Raw genomic sequence first — 20,793 nt, forward strand, 5'->3', positions numbered from 1 at the left:
TCATGAAAGATGCACAGAAAGAGGCAGAGACATAGGCAGAGGGAGAAGCAGACTCCCCACAGGGAGCCCGATGTGGGACTCAATCTCAGGACCCCAGGATCATGACCTGAGCCAAAGGTAGATGCTTAACCACTGAGGCACCCAGGTGCCCTGATTTCAAAGATTTAAAACAAAAATTGAAAATATTTCAGGGACCGCCTGGGTGGCTCAGTGGTTGAACATTTGCCTTTGGCCCAGGGTGTGATCCTGAGGTTCCAGGATCGAGTCCTGCATTGGGCTCCCTTCATGGAGCCTGCTTCTCCCTCTGCCTATGTCTCTGCCTCTCTCTCTGTGTGTCTCTCATGAATAAATAAATAAAATTTAAAAATTATTTCATAAATAATACTAATATTGATTACACATTGAAATGATAATATTTTAGATATGTTAGTTCAAATAAAATATGCTATTGAAATTATTTTCACCTGTTTATTTCTACTGTTTTAATGTGGCTACTGGAAAATTTTAAATAGCTGTGTGTTTGTATTATATTTCTATTGGTCATTACTGGTCTAGGGATTTTTAAAAAGTTTTTATTTATTTAAGTAATCTCCACACCCAAGGAGGGGCTTGAACTCACAATCCTCAGATCAGGAGTCACATGCTCCTTTAAATGATCCAGCCAGGTGCTCCTGGTCTAGGGATTGTTAATATGGAGTTAGTGTAGCAGAACCATGGAGTGAGGTTTAGGATTTCATGGAATCCCCTGAACATCTGTGCAAAATCTTGTGTGCATGGATGTGCATTAGTTATTTGTTGCTGTGTAACAAATGATCCCCAAATTTAGCACCTAAAAAACCCAAATATCACAAGCTCTATGTGTTAGGAATCCAGGTGTGGCTTAGTTGGTGCTGTGTTCATCTGAGAGCTTTCTAAACATGGATCTGCTTCTACTCATGTCACTGTTGGCAGGTCTCAGTTCTTTGCTAGCTATTGACCAGAGACCTTAGTTGTTTGTCATGTGACTCTCTCCGCAGTGCAGCTTACAAGGTGGCAGCTGGCTTCCTCAGAGTGAGTGAGCAAAAGAGCAAGAGACTGAATAAGCAAGATGGAGGCCATGGTCTTTTATTGTTATTGTGGAAAAATATAGATAAAGAAGCCATAGTCTTTTTGTAACCTTATCCCCTCATTTTTGCTGCAATGAAACAAGTCACTAAGTCTAGCTTATACTCAAGGGGAAAGGATTACTTAAGGATGTGAATACCAAGAAAATATTGGGAGTCGTCATAGAGGTTGCCTATCACAGTGTATCTGTGTGGTTTTTTTTTTTTCTGGAAAGATCAAAGCTTTTATATAATTCTCAAAAAAATCTCAGGCCACCCTTCAATTTCTCCCCTCCTATTCCCAAGAAGGTTTAAGAATTAGTTTGGAGGGAACTAAAATGGAGGTTTTGACTAAGGAAGAGATTTTCTTCCAAAATTTCTGGGCTCAATGCAAGATCTAACGACTCTGTCATATTTTTTAAAATGTAAGGAGAGGGAACACATAAGATAAAAATTCAATGTACACTGAAGTGAAATGATCACAAGGTTTGTTTTCTCACAATTTATATAGTTTTCCCCCAGGCCCATTAGAGTCTCTGAGCTACTAATGTTCTGTGTTCCCACCGATGGTATTCATGTCTCAGGAAAGATAAATGGTTCCATGGTTTTCTGTGACAGTAGAGTTGAGATGCAAATATAGGTCTCTCTAGTCCAGATGGTCCTCTTCTCTAGAGGAGCTCAGTTTCTCCCCATAATCTCTCAGTCAGGGTTCTCTATACTCAAAGAGACACTAGGGTGGAATGGTGCACTGAAGCCTAGCTTGAGCCAAGTCCTTGGGGTGCCACCACTTAGCATTGCTGGAGTTATGGTTCCAATCTTATTAGCTCCTACTGTAGGGAGGGTATTAGTTTCTCCTCACTTATGCCTTCTTGCCTTTGTCAACGTCTCCCCTAGGTTTTAAAATCAAGTGTGTGAACCTCTCCTAAAGCTGAGGTTTCCAGAGAAGGGTCTTAGCCAAACCTCAGTGATGGGGGTGGATAAAAGGGAATGCCCAGCCTCTTTTTTTCTGCCAGCAAGTAAAGTGAAAGCATTAAATTGGGCCAGATATTCTATTATTCTTGGAAAATTGTTTCTGGAACCAGCACTTGAATTCTTTCTCCCTATAATGAAGGACAGAGCAGACATGTGAGAAGCAGGTCTCCAGATATGTGCATTACTAAGTTCCCAGGGGCAGAGGCAAGAGCCTGTACTTGAGTCATTGTAGAAGAAAGAGACCATGCCATTTAAGTAAATGTGTTTTCTTTCCCTTGGCCCTTGAAATGAATCTCCATCTGTTTCTCTAAGGAAAATTCATGTCTTTTAGGACTCCTAGGAAATGCTTATTCCAATAGGTTCCCTGTTGACTGCTCTAGTACTTGTCTTCCAGTCTCCAGGCAATTTAAAGATTCTGCAAGGTAATTATTGGTCTGATTTTTGTCACCAGCACTGGTGACAGGAGAGGGTAGAGATAAGAAACCAGGGACTCTGATATGGAGAGAGTTCCAAATTCTGGCCTGGCAGATGCTGTCTTGTTTCTGATCCTGCACATGGGCTAGAACCAGGTGAACCTTGGACTGAGAGCCAAGAGGCCCTAGGCTCTAGAATCATCCCAATGTCCCTCATTTACCCTGGGACCTTACTTTCTCCATCTATTGGCTGAGGGGACAGGGCTAGTTGACTTCAAGGGCCTGTTTGCTCTGCCCCTGGATGATTTCCACCTCTTTCTGGATGCAGCATGCAGAATAGCACATGCCAAGAGTGAGGAAACCCACCCTCTGGGCCTTGGGCTAGCAGCAGCAGGAAGTTCTGCCAGTGCCCTGTGTGAGTGAGAGGCATAAACCCAGCTACTCCCAGACCCTGGCCAGCCTTACTGGATCCCAGGTCCTGGCAACCCCCCATCCAATACCTTTACCATCCAAAGCAGCCACCCTGATGAACAATAGACAAGCTGTGTGGGGGCTCAGGCAGGAAATCCACACTCCCTGAGAGCTCAGACGGGGCCATCAAATTCATTTCCCTTTGAAAATCAGCACCTTGGAGTAAGTATGCCCTTAATCATCTAACCGATCCTTTTTTTCCACCCTCTCTCCCAAATCTCAGTTGTTATAAGAATGTTCAGTGGGTTTGGAATTATTACAAATAAAAAAATGCCAGAAGATTTTTGGATAAGAAACACTAAGCTCTGCAGCTTCCGGAGAACTCAGAGAGGAAGAATGTGGACAGCACTGGAAACCAGTCCTGGCCGGCTGCCTGCTCAGAAGCTTCCAGTTGCATCTGGACTCCTGAGAACATTACGGATGGCACCTCTGAGGATCTCAGCAACTGAAGAAGTTGGGCTTAGCTGCTCTGACATGCCATTTAGATCTGAGGGCCAAAAAGTAAGGTGGGACCCTCGGAAGATCTAGGGGCTGAGCCACATCTGCTTGCTGGCTCCATCCCACCTGGGAATCCAGACTTCTAGAAGGGCCTGGGCCAGATCGTGTGAGAAGGCCTGTGACTCACTGTGTTTCAAAGCACAGACCAGGCTGAAAGGTGTTTTCTCAAGCAATAGGAGCAAGGCCTGTGGCTTATAGACTAGGAAGGGGAGACGTGCATCAACACAGCCAAGCCCAAACACAAGGAGAAAGGAACCACCGAGAAGCTTCCCTGTGCAAGCTTTAGGCTCCTGCTGGCAAGGGGGTGTCGGATGTGGGTATGTGAGCGGGTGGACTTCCTGCCTCACTGCTGGGAAAAGTCACTCTGTAACTCAAGCTCTCGATAGGATTAATTGGGTGGACAGGCCTGGCAGGGCCTTGGAGAACATGAGTACCTTTTTCCTTAGGTCTGTGGCCAGCTCAAAGCACAGGCTTCAGCTGTTCTGGTCAACTCTTGGGAAGTCTAAGCTTCCCTCACAGTTTGGCTATATATAACCTGATCTTTAGACACTCCTCATTCCGTTCCCCAGCTCCTGCTGGGCTGTAACCAATACTCATCTTTATAACAGGCACTCTCAGAAACCTAGTCTATGACTAACAGTTGATTGGTGACATCAGTTGGATTTGGCTATCTCGTGGGGGTGGCTGTAATGGGTGGGATCCCGTTGGGCCTCACCTGCCCTAGCAAAGGGATGAAACAAAAGTGACCATTAAGAGAGGTGTTGGAAGACAACTGAAAATGAATCATGATGCAAAAGATGGGGGGACTGGATTCCTATCACATTGATAAGACTTTAAAAAGGCTATTCCAGAAGAAGTAAGTGATGAGACAAGACAGATTAATAACCATTTTTTCCCCAGTGGTCATGTGGGCTATTGGTGTTGGCCGACAATTATCAATGATGCTCCCTTCCAAGGAACATTGATTCTTGGCTTCCAGTGGTCAACTCTTAGTATCCATCTCCATCTGGTTCTTCAAGTTGACCTCCCAGCTTCAAGTGTGAAATGCTTGGAAGAGCGTGACAAGAAAGGAGTTTGGAAGTCTTCAGCCTTTTTTTGTGATGTCTCTGAGAGATTCTTCTGATGTGAGGACCATTGCCCATTTGAGGCTGAGGAGACTCCTCACCAGACAGAGTCTTGTGTCATGTCAGGTGGTGCTGGATAGGTACAAAGGTCCCAGAGAGCTGAGGCTTCCTGCTCTGCAGGAGAAGCTTTCATCATATCGAAAATTTGATATTTGTTCTTTCAAATCCTCTAGTGGATGTATCTAACCATTGCAAATGCTGTCCTGTCCATCCCCTCATGCGAGCCTCAGGACAAGTCCAAGCAGGCAGTACAGGACTTAAGAACATAATATATAATGGTTTCTCCCAGTTTTATTGAGATACAAGTGACCTATAGCATTATATAAGTTTCAAATGCATACCATGATGATGTAATACACGTATAGATTGTCAAATGATTATCATGAGAAGTTTATTAACATCCATCATGTCATATGGCTACAAACATTTTTTTCCTTGTGATGAGACTCTAATGTTCTTTTCTTTTTTTTTTAAAGATTTATGTATTTATTTTAGAGAGAGCATACATGCAAGTGGGGGAAGGGGCAGAGGGAGAGGGGGAGAGAGAGAATCCTCAAGCAGGCCCCACACTCAGCACAAAGTCTGACATGGGGCTTGATCCCAGGACCTGGGGAGCATGACCTGAGCCAAAGGCAGATGCATAACCGAATGAACCACCCAGTCACCCTTGTCATGTTCTTATTGCTACTTTGACTGATCTGATGATGGGCAGTGAGAAGATACTGACTACAACTTCCACATTTTTCTAAGGTTTTCTCAGAACTCATGTGAGGGGTCCATGCGGGAGAACCATAGATTTTCTGTGGTCAGGGGGCCATAGGTCTAAATGTGTGTCTGAAATCACAGGAACTGGGACCATTGACACTAGAAAGAACAATTTTGATGACGAGAAACTACCAAAGTTTATCAGGATTTCAAGAACTGAGAGAATGAGAACCTACCGATAGAAAGAAGACTTTGTGTGGATCCCTGGGTGGCTCAGCGGTTTGGCGCCGGACTTTGGCCCAGGGCATGTTCCTGGAGTCCCGGGATCGAGTCCCACGTCGGGCTCCCTGCGTGGAGCCTGCTTCTCCCTCTGCCTGTGTCTCTGCCTCTCTCTCTCTATGTCTATCATGAATAAATAAATAAAATCTTTAAAAAAAGAAAAAAAAAGAAAGAAGACTTTGTGGTGGTCAATTTGGGACAGATCCCAGTTTGTTAGGAGCTGCAGCAGCAGAACTCCCCGCGGCGGCTAGCCCAAGGCCCAGAGGGGGTTTTCCCCAAACCTGTGTTATATTCATGATAATACAAGGACAACTTTTAACGAGGGGCTTTGGGGCTGAAAAAGTTGTAATGTGGCAAACTCTTTAGAATCCAACAGATTTGGCAAAAAAAAAAAAAGTGCCCTTTGCTTTCTGTATGTATTCATACACAGTTTACTAATATTCCCAGAATTAAAATCTGGCCAGATATGCTGAATAAAACATCTTGGGAAAGCACTGACTGTTTATTTCATGGTTTAGGACTCTGATCCCTCTGAATACGGAGTTAGGACATTTGCTTAGAGGTTTAGACAGTCCGGGGCTGTTACAAACAGCTCTATTCCTGCTCTTGTTCCTAGACAACACTTTGTTCCTGTTGTGTCTTTGCAACTGTAGCCGTATACAAGGTCTAGAAAATTGTGAGAGAATAAAACTCTCCGGTTGGTAAAATGGCAGCAAACAGTATGATACCAGTCTAAAGGAAACAAGACTAGGGTTACTAATGAGCGCTTTAGCGGCATAGGTCAAACCTGAGAATTCTGGACAGATTTCACATTTGAGTGGTGCTTGGTGGCCATCGACATTCTTGCCACGAATTTCAGTGGTATGGCCTTGTGTAAGGGGTGGACTTGGTGCTGTGTGGGATTCCGGACTGAATGATATTCTTTTTAAGTGAACATGGGGCTTGAACTCATGACCCTGAGATCAAGACCTGAGCTGAGATCAAGAGTTGGGTGTTTGACCAAATGAGTCACCCAGGTGCTCCATGAAGACACATTCTTATTTGGAATTCCATGTGCTCCAGAAGCTTCTCCTATCACAGAGGTGGTGTCAGGGAGGCTATGTGGGAAGGGTGAAACTTTTTTAGATTTACCAGAAGGGTGAAACAGCGTTACCATCTATTGACAATGAAGTGGACGTAATCATCCATGTGAATTGTAAAACATAAGTTGGGCTTCTATTCTGCAACAGGAAAAAAATTCAAATCCATTTGCATAAAGAGGGCAGAGGAAACCCACCTCTATTAAATCCAAGTAATCTGTGCCCTCTCCTCCTCCGTGTATGTTGTCTTGCTCTGCGTACCTTTGTGTATTTGGGGTAAAGTTTCCAAATCCTCAATTGTGGAAGCTCATCAGTTTGTGGTCTCTCTGACCCCTGCAGAGAGAGACTTTTCCTCTCTGGTGAGACAGCATTTATTTAGTGCCTTCGCTAAGACAAAACTGTGGGCAGGAAATTCATCTCAGGTACAAAATGAAGATTACCACGGGACTGGAAGTATTTTCAGAGACAGAACATGTCCTCCCTGCCTCATTAGCAAATTCGGTCCGTTCTGTGGCCATTTTCCTGAACATTCTGGCTTGGGGGCTGACTGAGGAGAGCTGCCCCCTCTGCCCCCCCCCCCCCAGAGAACAGCACAAAGGGGGTTACCTCATTCCACTGTGGGAGTTTTATCTGCTCCTGGAAGGTTCAGTGTAGGCCTATGTCTAGACTGATTACAAAAGCACCAACAAAACAAAATAAATACCTAACATCTTACAGAAAAGGCACGAAACCAAACAGTATGAGTGCGAAGAACAATGCCTCTGTTGTGACAAGGAGTCTTCATGAGGATGATGGAATTCCCGCACCCCAGGTTCCAATTTGTAAGGGCAACATTAAACGTCTTGAAGCAGGCCCTGGCTTGAACGCATTCATTTGGAAAGGCAATGTGTTTTGTTAGATAAGAGATTTTTTTTTTTAACCGCCACGAGAATCAAAATGAAGATTAGCACAATGCAGTCTGTCCATATGTGCACAGATTTCGGAAAACAGCCTTGACTCTAGCTCACCGATGTAACCATCTGTGAGTTCTGCTTTTTCAAGGGGATGCCGTATATATAAGGTGATGGAGAGGACTCTGAGTTTGTCCTGACTTGGCACCTACCCTGCTGTGTAACCTTATGCATGTCTCTTAGCCTCTCTGGGCCTCAGTTGCTACATCTGTAAAATGAAGGCATTGGAGTATTGCAGTGAGTTCAAGACTTCAGTTATATATAAATATAATGATTTCATTGCCTAATGGTGCTGGAAACTGGGGATTGTTTCATCCCGAAAGAAAGCTATAATTATCATCTGTCTGAAAGAGCTCTTAAATATGCTGTCTTGAACTGAAGCTCCAGTTAAGTGACTGTCACTTGGGAATTGCCTCCAAAATGCTAAATCGAGACATAACTAGGTGGTAAATGTGCCACATAATTGAAGGCCTCTTTGCTTGGCCAATAGTTCCAGGTAGCCTGAGGTACAACACTTGGCTCGTTTGTTTATTTTCTCAACATGTATGAGTGCCTACTAGATGTTAGGCCCTGGAGAGATGTTTCTCCTGGAATCCTGTGCCTTCTTCCTTCCTCCATCTTCCTGTCCCTCTCTTCCTTCGTTGACTTTGGTTTTGTTTGTGCATCAGGTACAAAGGGTTGAGTTACAGATAGTGCTCAGTTCGTGGTATATGGTCAGAGTTGGTCCAGACAAGCCCCCTCTTTGTTTGACTCATTCATTATTCCTTTGTATGCCCAAAGCCCACACCTGCGCAAAGGCAATCATTTTAATGGAGTCAGTGTATATGCCTCAGTGTGCATGTGTTTTTGCCAAATGTGTGTCTGCCATGAATATATTTTAATTCCTTTCTTTTTTCTTTTTAAAAAGATTTTATTTATTTATTCATTCATGAGAGACACATAGAGAGAGGCAGAGACACAGGGAGAGAAGCGAGCTCCCTGTGGGGAGCCTGATGTGGGACACGATCCCTGAACTCCAGGCTCAGGCCCTGAGCCAAAAGCAGAGCTTAACCACTGAGCCATCCAGGCATCCCTATCTTAATTCCTTTCAATGGTGAGATGCTATCTAGTCCATTCGGTTTCTTGCTTTTTTTTTTTTTCTCATACTATGATGTTAAGAAGTATCCACACTACTGGGTGTATGTATTGTCCATTGCTTCTAACCACTGCGTAACACCCCATGAACCCTCCACATTATGCCTCTCCCCTCTCTGAGACAGGCACCCTGGTGTCCTGCATGGGCCAACAACGAATAGCTGTGGGTGTGGTCCTCTATGGACTCATGTCATGCTGCTCTGTCTGAGACACTCTTCCCCCTTTGTAATCTGGACAATTTTGAAACTTCCTTCAAGTCATCTTCTCTGCTTCCTTCAAAGACTGGACAGTTTATATCCTTTTATATCCTTTTTAAAAAGATTTTATTTATGTATTCATGAGAGACACAGAGAGAGAGGCAGAGACACAGGCAGAGGGAGAAGCAGGCTCCATGCAGGGAGCCTGATGCGGGACTTGATGCCAGGATCCCAGGATTATGCCCTGGGCCGAAGGCAGATGCTCAACCACTGAGCCACTCAGGGATCCCCTAGACAGTTTATGTCCTCTCTTCTACACTTTTCTCAAGGGTTATACCCCTGACCTACTGACTTCTGCTCTCCCATGCATCACATACACTTATAGTGTTTATTTATTTATTCATGAGAGACACAGAGAGAGAGGCAGAGAGGTACCCCTTATTATAGTCCTTATAGTGTACAGTGATTTCCTTTTTTAAAGCTTTTTAAAAATAAATGTTTTTAGGGACCCCTGGGTGGCTCAGCAGTTGAGCATCTGCCTTTGGCTCAGGGTGTGACCCTGGGGTCCTGGGATCAAGTCCTGCATCAGGCTCCTGACAGGGAGCCTGCTTCTACCTCTGCCTATGTCTCTGCCTCTCTCTCTGTATCTCTCATGAATAAATAAATAAAATCTTTTAAAAAATTAAAACTTGTATTTATTTATTTGAGTGAGAGAGCAAAAGGGGAGGGGGGCACAGAGAGAGGGAGAAGCAGACTCCTTGCTGAGCAAAGAGCCTGATGCAGGGCTCAATCCCAGGACCCTGAGATCATGACCTGAGCCGAACGCAGATGCTTAGCTGCCTGGGCCAGTCAGGAGCCCCAAGATTTTATTTTTAAAGTATTCTCTATACCTAATGTGGGGGTCAAACTCACAGCCCCCAGATCAAGAGTCACATGCTTCACCAACCGAGCCAGCCAGGTGCCCCCTATACCATGATTTCTTGTCTATCTCCTTCAATAGATATGAATGAAACTCACATGCTACAGGGTCTGGCACAAAGATTTGCTCAATAAATGCTTATATAAGGAATACTGGATTCATCAAACACTTATTAAACACCAATTGTATGCTAGCGTCGTATTCTATTTTCAATGTGAATCATTTCAAGTCAACATCTTTATTTCTAAATCTATAAAGGTGAATGAAAAGCAATGGGCTTGCAGCAGCCCGGGTGGCTCAGCGGTTTAGCGCCTGCCTTCAGCCCAGGGTCTGATCCTGGAGACCCGGGATCGAGTCCCACGTCGGGCTCCCTGCATGGAGCCTGCTTCTCCCTCTGCCTATGTCTCTGCCTCTCTCTGTGTCTCTCATGAATAAATAAATAAATCTTTAAAGAAAAGCAATGGGCTTATTTTGTTGGTTCACTTAGCAGACCTGTATCCAGACCAGTGCTATGTCCTTCCAAGAGGTACAGTGTCTTCAAATTTTCTAGAACTTTTCTTTAGAGAAAAAACCCTCCCTAGCCCATAGCACATCCTTTGGAATCTTCTCAGGGAGGTCTTTGTTTCCTGAAGGCAGATTTGATTTTTTGGAAACAGCTAAAAGCCACTTGGCAGCAAATCTCATGAATGAGGTGGGTGATGAAGCTGAAGAACATTATTTTTGGTTCCAGACAAGGTGTGACTATAAAGAAATGAGGCTAATTTTTGTATATGATACATAAACTGGCTCGAGAGCAATTTCAAAAGAAGACTTTCAAACATGTTGTGGCCTTGGCAAGAAAAAATTTCTCCACCCTAGTACACACACACACATACACTACACAAACACACACACTCTGTCTCTCTGTCTCTCTGTCTCTCTGTCTCTCTCTCTCTCTCTCTCTCTCTCTCACACACACACACACACGGTGTACTGTCTGCCCCAAAAAGAGACAAGTAAAATCAAAAGCCCTTGGAATTCAGTTCTAAAAAATCAGCTACGCAAATATGGGATAGAAGAGACCTGGCTTGGCAGCCATTCTTGCAAAAACATCTAGGGGTCTTGCAAAAACATCAACCTATCATTCATGCAGCATGTATGGTGGCTTCGAAGCAAGCGTCCAAGTTCTAGGACTGCTCGGGTGGAGGGCTTGGGCTTCTGTGGAAACATAAGCACTCAGGCTCCGTGCCGCTCCGGCTCCAGTGGCACCGCGGGCTCAGCTACGAGCAGCCAGCATACGAGGACCCCTGACTCGCTGGAGCAAGGAGCAGGGCTGAAAGGGCTGAAAGGGCTGTTTAGAACAAGAAAACAGATCCAGAAGAGGCAAGCGACTGTGCTTGAAAACTATTGTTGAAGAACACCTGTGTGCACAGTGCTGTTAGCTTTATCCCCTGTTGGCCATTCTGGATGAGCCAGGACCTGGAGCTGAAAATTCTAGGAAGGCAGAGTTAGCCTTAACCTAATATGGACTGATTCATATTTTTTAATTTAGATTTTTATTTACTCATGAGAGACACACAGAGAGAGATAGAGACACAGGCAGAGGGAGAAGCAGGCTCCCCATGGGGAGCCCAATGTGGGACTCAATCCCAGGACCCCAGGTTCGTGACCTGAGCCAAAGGCAGATGCATAACTGCTGAGCCACCCAGGTGCCTCTGGACTGATTCATATTACAGAATTATATGTTGGGTATGATCTCATGTGTGTGAATATACACAGAAAAAGAAAGCCTAGAAGGATAGAAATACAATATTTAATGGTAAATATCTTGGGGGATGGAATTATGGCATAAATGTCATGTTTACAACTTTATATGATGCTCTCTTAGAATTTTTATTACCCAGGATGCCTGGGTGGCTCAGTGGTTGAGCATCTGACTTCAGCTCAGGGCGTGATCCTGGGATCCAGGATTGAGTCCCACATCAGGCTTCTTGGAAGGAGCCTGTTTCTCCCTCTGTGTCTTTGCCTCTGTCTCTCTCTCTCATGAATAAATTAATAAAATCTTTAAAAAAAGAATTTTTAGGGATCCCTGGGTGGCGCAGCGGTTTAGCGCCTGCCTTTGGCCCAGGGCGCAATCCTGGAGACCCGGGATCAAATCCCACGTTGGGCTCCCGGTGCATGAAGCCTGCTTTTCCCTCTGCCTATGTCTCTGCCTCTCTCTCTGTGTGTGTGACTATCATAAATAAAAAAATTTTAAAAAAAGAATTTTTATTACCTATATGTATTTCTTTTGAATAGAATAAATCTGCTAAGAATTAAAGGTGTCCAGCAACCAAATAGGCTGCTCTGTAACCCAATGAGAGCCCTGCCTCAGGCAGTTATCAAAGATCACGAGATGAGCCAGCAGGTCTTTACCAGAGTTGATCTGATGAAGTTCACACGTGCATTCAATGAGGAGGAGTCCTGGAAGCTTCCAACAAGATGGGACAACTTCCCAGTTGTCAGGCCTATTCTAAGGACAAAATAGCCTTCTAACCATAATTCCCATGTAGGAAGTTGAAATCAAAGGATAGAATAAACAGTTCAAAAATGAAAAGCCACCAACTAGCTGTGAAACTGGATTCTGAAGTAGAGGAATTAAAAATATAGAAGGGCAGGGAAAGGCATGGATGGAAAGGAGAAAGAGACAGGAATCTCAGTAAAATGAAATGTCAATAAAAGATGGCAGAGTCGGGGCACCTGGGTGGCTCAGTGGTTGAGCATCTGCCTTCGGCTCAGGGTGTGATCCCGGGGTCCTGGGATCCAGTTCCAAATTGGGCTCCCCATGGGGAGCCTGCTTCTCCCTCTGCCTGTGTCTCTGCCTGTCTATGTCCCTCATGAATAAATAAATATAATCTTTTTTTAAAAAAAGATGGCAGAGTATCCATGGCTTGTATGTGGGTATGGTTATCCACTTAAATCCCAACCATTTAGCTGAAGCCCGCAGGCCATAGATATCCCAGAAGAGCTGTCTTCTGCCCCACCACTCAGCCTTGATGGACCCAAGCTGGGACACAGTGTACCAACACAGCAGACACACTGGCTGACTCGAGCCATGTTCTGGGCACTGAAGTGTGTCAAATATGACTTCAGGCTGGAGAAGTCCTGAGAAGCATACAGGAGCCGCACATTCATGACCCCAGTGCCAGGCAAGACAATGATGCTACAAAATTGGAGTAACAAAGAAGCTAGGCATCCTGTTCTGACTCTTCCCTTTATTTTTAAGATTTTTAAAATTTATTTGACAGAGAGAGAGAGAGCACAAGCAGGGGAGCAGTGGGCAGATGTAGAAGGAGAAGCAGGCCCCCTGCGGATGTGGGGCTTGATCCCAAGACAGACACTTAAACAACTGAGCCACCCAGGCATCCCTGATTCTCCACTTTATAAGAGGGAGCTTGCTTGAGATTCTCTCTCTCCCTCTCCTTCTGCCCCTCCCCGTTCCCTCTCGAAAAATAAAATATAAAATAAAATAACAAAATAAAATAATGTAAAAAAAAACAAAATAAAATAATGTAAGATAAAATGATAATAATATTTATTATTTTTTTCCAAAGAAATCCATGCAAAGGGAAAGAGACAAAATCTAAAAAATAAAAAGTAAAAGCTGATAATTAATCCCTTTCGCCTCCTGGAGAGGAAGAACAGACTTTAGAATAGTCCTGTCCTGCCTGCAGGCATAAAACCTGGTCTCGGAACCACAAATTATTTTTGCCACATTAAATAAAAACCTTCCTGCAGAATGACAGGGACGATTATGAGGTGAGAAGCCAGCTCTAGCTCCTTTTTCCTGGCCTGGTGCTGTTGTAATACCACCCTCCGGGGCCCAGGAGCAAACCTTTCCAGTATTTATGTTTCCTGAATCCAAGAACAAAGATTCGTACAAATCCCATTCAAACACAGAAATAATGATGGTTTGAAAAACAAAGATAATTCCCTCTCCAGTCTTTGCAAGCGCTACAAATCACTGAAATCGTATTAACAAATGAGACTGATAGTAGTCTTCAATGAAAGCAAGGGAAGGAAGGACATGCTAAACCAAACGTTTCCAATTTGTGCTTGTGAAAACTTCTGCAAAGGATGAAAATAAATATTGGAGACCTGTGGTCCGCAGGAGACCCTGACGGAAGTATGTTGGTGACAGCAGGAGGCAGGAATGATAACTTGTGAGAAATTGCACCTCCTGCATCCCGTGGCCATCGGGCAGAAACTGGAGATCCTGGCTGGGACCACCTTCTAGAATCAAAGGGGATTCTCTGGTCCCTTCCTGACCTTTGTTCATGTTCCTTCACTGTGGCTCACCCTTTCTTTCTCATACTCATTCAGCCTCCCCTGTTCCTGTCCTCAGGTGGGAGTCGAGTTCCTGCTCATTAGAATCAGTAATATTCCTGATGGAAAAAAAAAATCATGTTTCTGTGGCCCTGACCTGGCACATGAGCAATAACGTGAGGCATTGTAACAACAACAGGTTGGTTATTCCTGGGGTTATTTGGCAGCACAGTAACCAAATATCAGCACTGATGCCATTATTGTTGTGATGTTGCATGTGTAAAAACCAGATTTAAGTGAGAATACTGGCCTACAATTGAGAAAGAGTTGGTACTGAGTGTCGGTGCCAAATCTTCCGCTCCGGGGGAACAGGGATCAAATCTGTCTTGTTTTCTACTGCCTCCAGCATCTGGTACAGTACCGGAGCACAACAGGTACACAAAGTCTTGGAAACAAGTATCCAAGAAGCCCACCTGCAGCCCAGAGTGAACACAGGGGCTTTCTACAGATCATGGCTTTCCTGATGCCCGCCTTTGCAGCCTGACCCAAGGCAACCACTGGCCCTGCCGTGTGGCAGTACCTGGAGAAGGGTGACAGGTGACAAGCCTGAGACAGTAGCAGAGAAGCTTGGGGAGTTTTTCTTCGCACAATTACTATTTCTCGGGCCCATGTCTCTGGGCTGGCCGTGGTGGGGAGGAAGGTTGGTCCAAAGGTAATTGCATGATGGTCCATGACCCACACGGAGGCTTTCTCTTTGGGCAAAGTGTTTGCGGCCAAGGGAAATTCGTAAGGAGAGATAGGGGAACTTCCTGAGATACCTTTGGTTCATAGGCAAGAATACTGTAACTCAAGATTTCTACTTGGAGATTCTGCATTGGGAGAGTGTTGAGAGGGGTGGCTTTGACTGGGGTTGGGGCCAGGATTGATACCCCACCAATGGGCGGGCAGGTAGATAGGGTTGAAGGACCTCATTGACGCCTGATGGGATTTTTCCCATACTGACCAGGAAGCTAGGTGAGGGGGAAGAAAAGCACTGCATGGTCACCATAAACGAGGGCTTACAAAAAAGACCCAGTGCACTTTTATTTGAATATTTATTATTTTTTTTCCAAAGAAATCCATGCAAAGGGAAAGAGACAAAGAGAGAGGGAAAGAGAAAGAGACATGGTAACCATGTTCTAGCAACCAAACATAGGAAAATAATTTGGCACAACTTGAGTTTTTTTTTTTCTTTGCAAAAAGACAATCTACACTACCACTATTTACCTTCCTCAAAGACACCATTGATTTTCGAAAACATAACACACGGTTAGTCTTCTACTTAATGGCTGGAGGAGGTATTCAAGATAAAAAAATAGAAAAAAATAAGAAGGTGGCTCCTTTACAGAGGAAGGCCACAGGGTGCTGATGGGCAGCACGGCGGCTGCGCGCTGGGAAGTCAGTGCGCCAGGAAGAAAAAGCACGCCACGGAGACTGCCAAGCTGGTAAGGGCCTTCAGGGGTGAATGGCCGTTCCCGAGGTTGTGAGAGGCTGCTATCTCATTGTCCTTCTGGTTCACGTGCTGCTTGCTTCCAGGAGCATCATCCACATCCAGATCATAAGCCAGTTCTGCCAAAAGAAAAGGAGACTTTGAAATTCACGAGTACCAACAGCATCAGCGTCCACCCGTCGTGGCTCCTGCACTGGTCTGGACCTCTGGGACGCCCCAGGGTTCTTTGAAAGGCAGGCCACTAGGAGATGAGAAGGAGCCAGGGCTGTAGGGGCGGGGGGTCCCACCAGTGGAAGGAGATGGCCAGAGGAGCTCCTTCCCGAGGTCACACCCACAGGGAGAGCTGGCTGTTCCCTCATCCCCTTTGGCTCCACCCACACCCAGGGTGCAGGTGGGGAGCTCTGCAACATCCCCCCCCCCAAGGTGGTGCTTGAAGGTCACTTTCACCAGATCTCGCTGGTATTAAAATGTAAGGTGCTGGGTGGGTGACTCTGTGTGTGCTTCTGTCTGTATGTGAGTCAGTGGGGTGGGCGATGCTGTAGGGGGTACCCCCAGTGTGCTATTCCTCCAGATTTTCTCCTGGAGACGTCGCTTGAATCAGAGTTGAGGGTAGGATAGTTTGCCATTGAAAGTTGTTTTATTTTTCCCAAATATTTCTTCTACGATCTATGTCATCTTTTCATCCCCCACCCTGCCCTTACACACACACACACACACACACACACACACACACACCCCAACATCGATCAAATGCATAGGATTTAAACTGATCCCAAGCCAAAACCAAGGAGAGGCTGTGCGGGGTGAGGGCTTTCCTTCATTGATCACCCACCATTTATGAGATACGGTTATGATTCTGAAAAGAAATTGGGGTGTTGGCGCTGCCCTTGAACATCTCTCAGAAGGCAAATCTGAGTAGATAGCAATTTGTCAGGAAATTCAAGACGGTCAGCCCTGGCATGGAGGTCAGCCTCCTTCAGCTTTGTTTTTCCAGATTTAGAACTTGGATCGACTCCCTTGGCTTTTCTAGAATCAGTCGCCAATGTTTCTATTTCAATAGCTTGGGAAGGTGATGTGATGTGAGTGCCCTCACCAGCCAACTGTCCTGCGGCCAGTGGAGCCGGAAAGATCCCTTGGAGACACTGAGATACAAAGCAACAGGCATAGAGGAATGACTGGGATTCTATAGAGGGAAGGAAGGAAGGGGAAGGAAGGGCTCCTCTTACAAGGGATGAAACACTCAGTAAGTCACAGGAAGAAAGTGTGAGGACCCAGCTGGCCAGGCTGCACACAGAGCAGGGCCCAGGACCAGGGCTACTCCAAGGCTGGCAATGCTTAGAGCAGGCAGCAAGGTCAAGGTGATCAAAACCAGGGGGATCACACAGATTGCAATGCTCCTTTTCCAAACAGGCTGCTGTAGTTTCTACTGCCCTCAGCAATGATGAGAGAACCAAAGTTACTGGGCCCTCACTGGAAAGATTGTAGGAAGCATAAGATGATATATCAAGGTTTCTTTATTTTTATTTTTTTAAATATTTTATTTATTTGTTCATGAGAGACACAGAGACACAGAGAGAGGCAGAGACACAGGTAGAGGGAGAAGCAGGCTCCATGCACGGAGCCCGACGTGGGACTCGATCCCTGGTCTCCAGGACCACACCCTGGGCCGAAGGCAGACGCTAAACCACTGAGCCACCCAGGCTGCCCTCAAGGTTTCTTTAAATAATTGCACATTTTCTATGTCTTAGTTTACTAATAACATTTCTTAATGCATGACAGCTCATACCCTTTGCCTTTGTATCTGATGGGGATTAAGGTTTTTCCTCTTCATTTGAAGATATATTTTACTGAATCCTTTGTCATATTAAATACAAATAACGTTTCTATTTTGTGATTAACTATAATTAGTTTTCATTGCTGTACAAAGAAATCATGTTTTCACTTTTTAAAAAAGATTTTATTTATTTATTCATGAGACACACAGAGAGAGAGGCAGAGACACAGGCAGAGGGAGAAGCAGGCTCCACGCAGGAAGCCTGATGTGGGACTCGATCCCAGGACTCCAGGGTCATCCCCTGAGCTGAATGCAGATGCCTAACCGCTGAGCCACCGAGGTGTCCAATTTCTTCACTTTTAATATCTATGAATCTGACTACATTTTGTTTTTCTAAAGCTGAGAAATTTTTTCTCCCAGAGTGCCAAGAAGAATTCAAATCAAATTTTTCCAGAGAACCCTCTTACCCAGGGAAAAGCGACTTGGCCAAATATAATTTGGATTTCCTCTCCCCTAAAAATAAATACATGCAAAGCAAATAAAAAGAAGACAAGAACAAACAGCAGCGGTCTATTTGGAAGTCAGACCTCTTTCTCTGAAAGGTGAACTATGCAGAGGACACAAGAGAAGGCCGAGGTCAGCACAGGCGCAGGTCACGATCGGATTTCACCCAAGTTGAGAACACATATGGCTCTAGCTGTTGAAACCCCAGCCTTGAGTCTCAAGGCAACTTCTCCACTTAAATGCACAGGAGTATTTTTAGGATTGACCTGAATGAGTGAACTCTTAGCTTTGCTTTCAGATTCCTTTTCCGGATATTCCCCTTGCCCAACCTCAAGATGAAACAATATCTATTCATGTTACCACTCAGCCCCTGTGCTATTTATCTTGCTCCTCAAATAATCCGCAAACACTGGACAGTTTCATGTACTAGAGCAGTTGTCATAAATTTAGCAGATACTAAGCCCAGAAGTTTCAAATCTTTTTTGCCACCAAAGACCTCTTTTGTTATTTCTGTCTCTTGGACCCTATGTTTGGAAACTATAAGAACGTCAAGTTACTGAGTCCTCATTGTGGGCCAGGCACTGTGCTAAGCTCTTTATATACATTATCTCATTTAATTTAACCTTCTTAATAATGTTGCAAGGTAGGCATTACAATTCCCATTTTACTGATGAGGAAGCTCTAACCCAGGTTCCTTTTTGGCACATATTTGCACAGCTGGTAAGTGACAGAGGAGCTGTTTGAATGCATGTCTGACTCTGAACTTCGCTTGAAGCTCTACTGTCTCTTGAACAACTTTGTCTATCAAATACACTGTAGTGATTGAGTAGTGATGGACTTTTTTCTTGAAAGACAAAACCCCACCTTGATCAGTAAAATACATACTGCCAAAGAAACTCAAGAGCATGAGAAAACACTTTCAGTGTTTCCACATGAAAGTGATCACATACTTGACTGAGTAGCCTTATTAAGCTTTGTGAAAGTCTGAAAAGAGCTCCGAGTTTGGGGACCAAGAATGGAAACTATGTCCTTTCCATTTCCTGGAAGAAATAAGCAATGATGGCCAAGGCTATTAGATACCCCAAACACAAAGCTGGTCCGAGTTTTCTACCTGCAAAGGGCCCCCAGAAATACTCAGAATAATACCTTCCTGTGCTCTCAAAGCCGGGACCAACGGTTTCCTGAGGCTCCTCCACTTAAGAGCAGCAACCCTATGGCTGGGCTTCTTTGGCGTACATTGATGGGAATCCCAGCAAAGACACACTCTGGGCCTGGGCCACCATCATGGAGATTAGAGACAAAGGGGACAGCTTAGCCTGACAATGAAGCATTATGAGATACACAGGACATAGGGTTTTGGTCAAAGATAAATGTGGATATTCCTGGACAGGGTAAATACAACCCAGTTGAATTCAACAAATTAATGGTAGCCTACAATGTCCCAAGCATTGAGCTGGAAGGCTGGAGAAAGACTTAGTGCCTGTCTTCAGGAATCCCACACTCTGGCAAGGAAAACAGACCAATAGATACTCGGCAGAACGGAGTAAGGCTCAGATAAAGGCATGAGCCAAACACCATGGGGAGAGAAAAATTCCAAACAGAAGGCTCTGGGAAGACTTCTCTGAACAACTGGGATATAATCTACACCATGGGGGGGACCATCGCAGAGCTGAATGAGATGGTCATTCATTTCAGTTAGAGTGTTCAGCTTGAGCAAAATCATCAATATCAGAGGGCATGATCAGTAGGAGCAAGTAGCCTCTATGATGGCAGGGGACATAGGGTATACACTGTTGTTGTTGTTGTGTGTGTGTGTGTGTGTAGTTGCATGGTGGGTGGTAAAAGGTAAGGCAGGAAGGACAAGTTAAGGCCAAGTCATGGTGCATTGGGAATGCTAAGACTTTATTGTGTGGGCAACAGGGAGCCATTGGAGGTTTTAAAGTAAGAAACTCACACAATCTGACTGGTGTTTTTTAGAGAGATCATTGTTAACAGTTTGGAGGACAGCCCTAAGTGGGAGAGACTTATCAGACATCTTGTCTTAGAAAAAAACAAGAAGCCTGTGGGAACAGTATCTGGGGATCAGCCAGTAACAAATATAAATTTTTTAAAAAAACCTACAAAGGAGCTAAATGTACACCAAACCAAAACCTTCTCATTTTGCTACAAACCAGATCTATTATGGGAATCACCCTAAACCATTCTCTTCTAAATCATTCATATTTTTATGTTTATCAGTGATTTTCCAGAATGTATCTCTGCTGTATTAGGTATATACTGTAAAATACACATAAATTGTTTCTGCCTTGCAGTTGTTAGTGAGAGCCTTCTAGACCAGCAAAGAGATTTTCTTTCTTCTTAAAAATATTTTTATTTACTTATTCATGAGAGACACACAGAGAGAGGCAGAGACATAGGCAGAGGAAGAAACAGGCTCCTCACAGGGAGCCCGATGTGGCACTTGATCCCAGGACCTCGGGATCACACCTTGAGTAGAAGGCAGAAACTCAACCACTGAGCCACTCAGGCATCCCAGCAAGGAGATTTTCTTTTCTTTTCTTTTCTTTTTTTTTAGCAAGGAGATTTTCATGTGAAATCCAAAAATCAGTTTCTATTTGTAATCAGTTTGCCTATACCCAGAGGGTAGACACAACAATCTGTACTAATTATACACTCAGTTCTGACTCTCATTTTCCCTCCTTAGTGCTGCAGATCAGATACTCTCTCTTTTTTACTATTTATTTTTTTCACATAAGAATACTCATTTTTTATTTTAAAGATTTTATTTATTTATTTATTTATTTATTTATTTATTTATTTGAGAGAGAGAGAGAGAGAAAGAGCATGAACAGGGAGAGGGGCAGAGGGAGAAGGAGAAGCAGCTCCCCCCCAGCAGGGAGCCTGATGTGGGGCTGGATC

General features: G+C 44.5%; 1 protein-coding gene across 1 annotated transcript in view; it reads right to left on the reverse strand.

Moving 5' to 3' along the window:
* Positions 1–15,182: 15,182 nt before the first annotated feature.
* The window catches only part of GPC3 (glypican 3), a 439,059-nt gene continuing 433,448 nt past the window's right edge, over positions 15,183–20,793 (reverse strand). The window contains exon 8 of the mRNA XM_055337953.1: positions 15,183–15,715. Within this exon, the coding sequence (XP_055193928.1) occupies positions 15,546–15,715 (170 nt within the window). The 3' untranslated portion in view covers positions 15,183–15,545. The remainder of the gene's footprint in view (positions 15,716–20,793) is intronic.

Source organism: Nyctereutes procyonoides, unplaced genomic scaffold (assembly GCF_905146905.1).
Source record: "Nyctereutes procyonoides isolate TBG_1078 unplaced genomic scaffold, NYPRO_anot_genome, whole genome shotgun sequence".
NCBI classification, from domain to species: Eukaryota; Metazoa; Chordata; class Mammalia; order Carnivora; family Canidae; genus Nyctereutes; species Nyctereutes procyonoides.